Source organism: Colobus angolensis, unplaced genomic scaffold (assembly GCF_000951035.1).
Source record: "Colobus angolensis palliatus isolate OR3802 unplaced genomic scaffold, Cang.pa_1.0 Scaffold440, whole genome shotgun sequence".
In the NCBI taxonomy this organism is placed as follows: domain Eukaryota; kingdom Metazoa; phylum Chordata; class Mammalia; order Primates; family Cercopithecidae; genus Colobus; species Colobus angolensis.
In genome coordinates this window covers 335,172-344,129 of record NW_012117822.1, presented here as the reverse complement: position 1 = coordinate 344,129, position 8,958 = coordinate 335,172, and the positions used below count along the sequence as shown (strand labels likewise).

Genomic DNA, 8,958 nt, shown 5'->3' with positions numbered 1-8,958 from the left:
GATTTTCTTCTGTATTCAACCCAACATCTTTACCCTGAGAGCTTGTCCTTTGTCCTTGTAGAATCATCCCATTGCAAAAGCAACACAAAACAAATTCAGTCTCTCTCTCTCTCTCTCTCTCTCTCTCCCTCTCTCTCTCTCTCACACACACACACACACACACACAGATCCACTTCCCACACATGCACACACACACGTTTGAACTATAAACTCATTATTTTGAAGCTTGATTCTGAACACCAGTTTTAAATCCTATGTATTTTGGTATTAAATAGTAGTGTCGCTAATTTCTTTTAAGCAGTTAAGCGGTGAAATAAGGCAGATTAGACATTGTCACCACATTTTCTGTGTCTCTTTTTCCTCAAAAGAACACTGCACTTCACTTTGCTGCAAGGGAAGGCCACGCCAAAGCCGTTGCGCTTCTTCTGAGCCACAATGCTGACATAGTCCTGAACAAGCAGCAGGCCTCCTTTTTGCACCTTGCACTTCACAATAAGAGGAAGGAGGTGGTTCTTACAATCATCAGGAGCAAAAGGTATACTGTCTTCCTGTCCACTGTCATGTAGTGTTCTCTGGTTTCAGGATGATTTGAAGTCTGAGAGAAAATAAGAGAAAATAAATGAGTTTCGGCCATTAATCAAAATTTAAAATATCAGTTGTTTGCATCAGTCTTTTAAAATTTATTTTTAATTTTTATTTATTTATTTTTAGAAAAGGTCTAGCTCTGTCACACAGGTTGGAGTGCAGTGGCATGATCTCTGCTCACTGCAACCTCCACCTCCCAGGCTTCAACAATTCTCATGCCTCCTGAGTAGCTAGGACTATAGGCACGAGCCACCATGCCCAGCTAATTTTTGTATTTTTCATTGAGACATGGTTTTACCATGTTAGCCAGGCTGGTCTCGAACTCCTGGGCTCAAGTGATTTGCCCACCTTGGCCTCCCAAAGTGCTGGCATTACAGACATGAGCCACTGTGCCCGACCCTTTTATTTTTAGTTTGTGTGGGTAAATAGTAGGTGTGTATATGTATCAGGTACATGAGATGCTTTGATACAGCCATGCAATGCATGATAGTCACATCGTGGAGAATGATATCTATCCCCTCAAGCATTTATCCTTTGTGTTACAAACAATCCAATTATACTCCTTTAGTTATTTCTGAATGTCTACCTAAATTTATAAGTGAATATTTTTGGATGTCAACAGGCACATTGCTTAACCTCTCTGATCTTCAGTTTATATTTCTTAAAAAATAAAATGTGGGCCCATAAAACGAAGCTTCACATCACTCTTGTGAGACTCCAGGGGTTCAGGTGTAGTGTCTGGAACCATATCATTGTCAAGCAAACTCTGCACTGCCCTACCTGAATTTGCCCAACATGTGCCAGTAGAAACCATAAAACTGGAGTGGGCAAAAATATTCCCCAAGGCAAATCCAATTGGTTATCAGTGCCATATAATGGGATGACTCTTAACATGTAATCTTTGGAGTTGGTGGGTTTGTAAACCATACGCCAAGGAGTTTTAGTGATTAAGTTAGAGGATAGTTTGTTTCACTTCTCACATCTTTATAGTATCACTTTCTATAATAATCACAGATAGATATGCACAAGGGCCCAGTGTCACCTAGTAGTGGACACAGAGCAAACATTCTCATATTCAAGGCACATCAAGCCTGTGTTTTTGAGCATGGACAGTCTAAAAAATCTCTTACTGATCATCCCTTTAAAGCACTTTTAATGAAAGTGTTCAAACTTTTCTTTTGATAATGTAGATGTACTAGATGGGTTTTATTGATAGAGTTTAACAGAAAATTGGATAAGATCTTGGAGATAAATGGGCTATTCTTTGCCTCCTGCCATAGATTTAGTTCTTCCTTGGTATGGTAAGCACTGTCTTACCCTGTTCAGTTGGATGGTGATGAAGAAAATGGGCAAAATCTGGAATGTTCTGGCAGAGGCTATGCTTATCAATGCACTTTACATGTGTTAGTTTGTAGTTTAATTCAATACAGGATGTACACATGCATTAGTTATTAAATATGGGAACAGTACTACACTGATGGTGTAGGTATGTGAATGTGGAATCTCTACCCAACGTGGTCAGCTCTGCAAATACTGACCATTTCATAACTTCAGGAGAAAAAGAAGATATAGTCCCAGCTTCTTTGAATGGCATTTAGATAAAGAGACAGAACAATGATTATAACAGCCATCCTGAAATTTACCCACATTCCTAATGTCCATTAATGGACAAGGATCCTGTTACTGAGTTGATCTTGGTTTATGTGTTGGTTCCATTGGAACCAAGGGTGAGCATTGTATTTCATGAATACGCTTAAGTTTCGATTTCCCCTAAAGAAATAATCTTGAGTTTCAGCTGTTGTACAGAACAGAAGGATGAAGACCTGTGCTCATCTTACTTATTTATTTTTTACAGATGGGATGAATGTCTTAAGGTTTTTAGTCATAATTCTCCATGCAACAAATGTCCAATTACAGAAATGATAGAATACCTCCCTGAATGCATGAAGGTAAACTCTCTAAAACAAAATTCTTCCTGGGTTTATGCTTGACATATATGATCTGAGGATTTATTGTTGTAATCACAACCTAATAATAATAATTTCCAGCTTTAAAGCTTCCCATTTTCCTTAGGCTATAAGGGAAATGAGACAATAACTACTTAAGGAAGGCCTTCTTGGATTAAAGAATCCTATTATTATATGTAATAGATAATAATATGGTAAAATATTTTTATTTAAATAATCTGCGCCTTTAGCAGAGACTAGGAACTGGTGTTTGTTTACCAAATAAAGCCTTTGTGTATGTTTCACTTGGCATGCATGCTATTGTTATTTCAAATTTGCATGAATTGCTAATGTTTGAAACCAGGATGCTTTCCTTAAGGTACCTGGTTTCCTCCAGTTATATTTTCCTCCAAATATCTAGCCTCTCATAAGAATGAGATCTTGTACCTGGGCCTGCCTTCTCACAAGGCAGGAATTGCTGGGCTGAGCACCAGCTGCTTCCCATGGATGGGACAATCACTCTCCTATTTAAAAACTTGGATGAAGCTGGAAACCATCATTCTGAGCAAAATATCGCAAGGACAGAAAACCAAACACAGCATGTTCTCACTCATAGGTGCGAATTGAACAATAAGAACACTTGGACACAGGGTGGGGAACATCACACACTGGGGCCTGTTGTGGGGTGGGGGAAGGGGGGAGTGATAGCATTAGGAGAAATATCTAATGTAAATGACGAGTTAATGGGTGCAGCAAACCATCATGGCACATGTATACATGTAGCAAACCTGCATGATGTGCACATATACCCTAGAACTTAAAGTATAATAAAAAATAAAATAAAATGCTCCACCTCTCCCTTTTGTATATTGGGCTCCTGTGCCTGGTTGTCACATATTGTCATTCTTATGCAATTGCTTTCCTTATAGTAGAGAAGTATTGAATTATGACTTTATCCAAACTGTGAAGATAAAAGCTTGCCCAAGGATAGCGAACATCTCAAGAACAATGGAAAAAAACTCTTATGCTTGGCATGGTTCCTTCATTTACATTGCTTGCCTGGCCTCTGTGAGTTTTTAGATATGTGACTCCCTTTGCTACATTAAATAGACACCAGCATATGATCGGATACTCCATACAAGACAAACATGCACAGATTGTTGAGCAGATGAGTATTAAAGGATGCAAAAAGGCAATCTGGGAAAGTTGGGATTTGAGGATTGGGACAGACGTAGAATAATAAAGAAAGGCCGAATGACTTCAGATATCTTGCGAAGGAAAAATATATCCAAATGCTGGAGGAGGCAGTAAGATATAGTGACACAGGGAATAGAAGACCAGATTTGGAGCCTTCTGGAGGTCTTGGGATTTAATCCTGGTGCTGCCTTTCGCTGTGTTGTTTTAGGCAAGTCATTTCACCTCTCTGAGCATTATTTTCTGTTTTCTCTATTTCTAAAATAATGATGCTAATACTGATCTTACAAAGTGATTACAAAAGTAGGGGTAAAATTCTAACGATAATGGTTCGTACATAATATACCTCCTACTGTTTTTGTACTGCTTATGTGGTTATTAGTACTACTAGCACTTACTGTATTTTATTTATTGAGCAAGGACTTCCTGTGTACTAAATATTTTGGGCGTTTTTTTTTTTATGATGCCTAATGAAAATTGGAGCAGTCCAGTCCAGTACATAAATGGCAGACAGATTAACTTTTTAGGTGCCTATATCTCATCAAAGGACACATAAATACTCAATCTCAAACTTTCTTATTCTGTAGTTACAGTTGTTGAAATCTGTCTTAATGAATAATCAGAGATACAGATTTTTACAGAATGTTTTCTGCAACATTGTTTGTAATTGTAAAACAATGTTGAAATATTCCCATGTGGAAACATAGTAAACAGTCAAAATTATACCAAAATGTTAATAAGAATTATCTGTTACAGGATTAGGATTAGTTTTTAATTTCTTCTTTATGCTACCACATTTTCTAGGTAATTTTCTATAATGACTTTATTACTTTTGTATTGTGACTACTTTTCAGCAAAATAAGTGAATTTAAATGTCTTAAGCCTGACGTAATGCTTTTGAATTACTTATACAACATTTCTGAAAAGTTGCTCTTGAAATCTCCCCGGCCCCCACCCAAGACAGCCCATCCTTTATTTTGCACACATTGATTATTACCCAGTTTTCAAACTATAACAACCAGACCTGCCTGTTTCTGCCTTGCACAGCACTACTGGCTAGTCTTGTCTTTATTGTTCATGATGGTTGTTGTGACCTCCAGTATTGCTATCCAGTCACCAACAGAGCCTGCTTTGTAATTTTCTTAATCCCTTTGCTACCTGAGACCAGCCAGGGCCCTGTTTCTTCCCTTCTGGATATAGTCTGACCCTCTACCCTCAAGTTCTGCAGGTTCACTGGATGCCCCAGGAGGTCCTAGATGCATTGATGGGGCCATATGGGGTATCATGTCTAGTCCTGGTTCCAAGAGGGCAGCCTGGCTAGGTGGTATTTCTTTCTCAGGACCATAAATTTGGACCACTAGATTTGGGGTGTCTCAAATTGTTTATGCAGCCCCACAAAAACAGTTGTTCCTGAACACCATAGGGGTGGCTCTAATGACCCCATAAGTGTTCTTTCCCTAAGTTAAGTATCTAGAGAGCCTTCATCTATTTCTCATTACAAAATCTATCCCCCACCATCCTGTCCACCCCCCTCTAAACACATACTCTCTCCTTGTTGCTTGGCACATGAGATATAGAAGCAAACACGTTACTCTAGACTGGGGCAATTCAGAAGATGGGACCTAAACCATAGAAAGACTCCATTGCTGGGATGAAAAATCTTGATTAGGAACAATAAGTTGTCACTGTAAGGTACTCAGCAAAGGAATCAGATTGACTATCCTTTATCCCAACTTCTTGGGACCAGAAATGTTTTGGATTTCAGAATATTTGCCTATATATAATGAGGTATCATAAGGATGGGATCCAAGTGTAGATACAAAATTCATTTGTGTTTCATACACTCCCTAAAAGCATAGCCTGAAGGTAATTTTATATAGTTTTTTAATAATTTTGTGCATGAAACAAAGTTTATATTAAGTATTCATGTGTGGAATTTTCTACTTATGGAAATATGTGGGTGCTCAAAACATTTTGGATTTTAGAGCATTTAGAATTTCACATTTTCAGATTAGGGTTGCTCAATCTGTAATCTATATATCCTCTAAAAGCCCAGAAAGACGTCAAATCTTAGGCACACCTAGTGGACTGTCTCTTACCGAGATTTTAGTACATGCAATTTTATTCTCAAGCACATGGTATTTTTCTGAATCACTGGTATTTCTGAGGCATGCAAAGGTATTTGTAACATTTTGTATTTTAAACTTTGCTCCTGAATGACATAGATTATAATTTTTTCTTGAGATGCAAGAGACCAAGGAAAGGAAATGTCTTGTGTGTTATTTTAAAAATAAGGTAAAATCCTTCCTAATATGTAGTGTACTGCCCCAATATCTTACCTGGTTTTTCTCTTTCAAAGGTACTTTTAGATTTCTGCATGTTGCATTCTACAGAAGACAAGTCCTGCCGAGACTACTATGTAAGTTTATTTTATTATTTTGTTATAATTCTTTGAAAAATATTTAAAATATTGTTACTATTGATCTGTAACCTACTGTAGAATGTATTGATCTAATTTGTCATATTATTGTATTATCTACTTGTGAGAGAATTTTTCCTTTACATTCTGTTTTCTCCTAACATTTTAATAGTTTCTAATAGCATCATTTTTTCTAGTCTTTATATTTCCTTAAGTAATTGTGCCTTAATAATGAAGATCTGAAATATCTAAATGATCTTTTGAGAACTCCTCTCTTTCCATGCCTATGAGATATAAAGCAATTGAATAACAGCCTTCCAGGATATTTATTTTTGGAATTAATATGCAATAACTTAATTTCTTGTCTCCACTTGAAATAACTTTGTTCAAATCACTTAATTTTCAGCAGAATTGTAAACTTGTGGATTTGATTTTTTCAAGAATTACTTTGGGGATTCTATACTTGACTAACTGTACTTTTTTTAAAAAAACATTCTGTCTTCTACAGATCGAGTATAATTTCAAATATCTTCAATGCCCATTAGAATTCACCAAAAAAACACCTACACAGGATGTTGTATATGAACCTCTTACAGCCCTCAATGTAAGTTCAATGTTTTCATTATCTAAATCATTTCTAGTCGGGTTCTAAAATGTTTTGATACAATAGTTTAAAATGTTTTAATACTTGATGGATGGAGATAATTCCAGTTTCATAGTTCTATGTCTGTGTTTGCCATGTGACTCAAACCCTTATTTTTTAATAAAGAAAGCAATCATTTTTTTCAATTGCTGTAAAGTTCTACAGTTCATTTCTAATGGTCACGTAAGACCTGCTCCAATCCAGAATCAAATAAACCATGGGCAACACAGGCAACACTTGCTTGCCACCTCTATCCACCTACATATTCAAGAGTTTTCTCCAGTGTAAACCACAGGAAAATGCAAGGGGTGATTATTTCACAGCCACAGCTTCTAAGTTCAGCTAGCCACTGGGCTCCTAGGTAAACTCTGACCATTCAGAGGTTCTTAGATCTTAGATTCCAGAGGAATAAACCCAGTTTGAAGTAGGCTTTTAAGACACAGCACGGACTTAAATTTCCCAAGAAACTTTTTAAAAAGTAGCTCTTATTTAAAAAGATGCTTTTATGTTTCTAGCCAATGAAGCGATGAAAATAATGCATTTGATGCCCTTCAATCTGAATCAAAGGTCTCAAACTGAAATAACTACAGAGAAAACAGTAACAGATAAGTAACTTAGGCTTCTGGTTAAAAGGACAGTGGCTACTAGTTTCAACAAATCATTGCCATGTGACAACAGCAGCCCACAATTGTGTAAATATTGGCAACAAATTAAAATTGTGTGCACGTAAAACATTTGAGGATTGGAGTTGCAAATTTTGGTCTAGATTTGGGCTATCTAATATGGGAACCACTAGTCACATGTGGCTTCCTAACTTAAAAACTAGTTTAAAGTAAATAAAGTTAAAAAGTTATTTTTCAGTCACACTAGCCATATTTTAAATGCTCAGTAGCCCATTTGGCTTGCAGCTCTCATATTGCACTGCACAGGTAGAAGACATTTTCATCATTGCAGAAAATTCTATTAGGCAACATTGCTCTAGGTCAATGAAGAATTTTTATTCACCTTCAATGAGTTCATTTCCCAACACTGAAGACTTTGATACAGACCATGGTAACAGCTGTCACCCAAAGTTAAACCTACAAGGCTTACTGAGCACTTGGAGTGTGGAGAATGCAGACTCGTGGGGATTTTATGCCCTTAACACTGGTAATGGCAACTGACTCACCATTGCTGTAAGCACTTTAGCTCTCCTTGAGTATGTTATGTTTTGCTACGAGTGTAGTTCATAATCTATAGCCGAGTGATCTAACAGTAACTACACTACAGTTATACTTAGAAAATTTGTTGCATATGTATGTGTTTTTTAACTATAATTTTAAAAATAGGCAATATTTCTATCAGAAAAAAATGTATCTATTTTTGTCTCCATTATCAGAATAAGAATAGGAAGAAATAAGATCTATATAGCATCTAAAAAGAAATAGACAATATATAACAATGGGCAAAGTGTAATTTAAATAAAATAGGTTCACTTAGATAAATGCAATATACTAGGTATCAAACCAGCATCCGATTCTACAATGCCTAAATAGCTTAGGAAACCTTACTTTAGTTATAAGTGAGCTGAGTGGGGCTCTTCAGGAAGGTAACTGACCTGATGGGAAATTACTGTGCACAGAAAATTTGAAAGTCTAGATGGACCAAATAGAGAACATAAGAAATCAGATACTGAGATTAAGACAAACTGGAGCCAGTGAGAGGCTATTTTTATTAATGGTGCATGCAAGAGTAGAGCTACTATGGAAAATCCATTAGCATAGCTACCAATACATTGGATACTTTAAGTTTTATTTACACTTTATTTGGGTGATATTTAAACTTACAATGTACTTGCATGCCTCAAAGGGTAGGTTTGTTTTATTTGTTATTAGTTTAAAAGCAGAGTTACAAGATTTCAGAAACATAAGAGGATTGTTTTAATGAAAGCACATTGAAAACAAGTATCTGTGTGTGTTTCTAGTATGGTGTTTAAAAAATATTAATAGTAAAATTTTGAATTATTCTCACAAATATTTTTCCATATTTTTTATTTTAGCTTGAATAAACCATTAATTTTAAATGGATAAAAAGTCAAATCTATGTGGAAGTTTAGATGAGGTCTCAAAAACATTAGTTAAGATCCTGCCAGGTTTTTTTTTCCCCAAGAATAGCTAGAGATATAGCTTTAT

At 36.2% G+C, this 8,958-nt stretch overlaps 1 protein-coding gene and 1 long non-coding RNA gene across 2 annotated transcripts in view; one reads left to right on the top strand and one right to left on the bottom strand.

The window, feature by feature from the left end:
- Positions 1–8,958, top strand: part of TRPA1 (transient receptor potential cation channel, subfamily A, member 1) — a 54,584-nt gene that overhangs the window by 22,658 nt on the left and 22,968 nt on the right. Inside the window, exons 14-17 of the mRNA XM_011957426.1 lie at positions 369–535; positions 2,441–2,534; positions 6,085–6,144; positions 6,653–6,748. Of these exons, the coding sequence (XP_011812816.1) occupies positions 369–535; positions 2,441–2,534; positions 6,085–6,144; positions 6,653–6,748 (417 nt within the window). The remainder of the gene's footprint in view (positions 1–368; positions 536–2,440; positions 2,535–6,084; positions 6,145–6,652; positions 6,749–8,958) is intronic.
- The window catches only part of LOC105522828, a 228,238-nt gene continuing 219,437 nt past the window's right edge, over positions 158–8,958 (bottom strand). The window contains exon 4 of the long non-coding RNA XR_001003498.1: positions 158–595. This is a non-coding gene — a long non-coding RNA (uncharacterized LOC105522828). The remainder of the gene's footprint in view (positions 596–8,958) is intronic.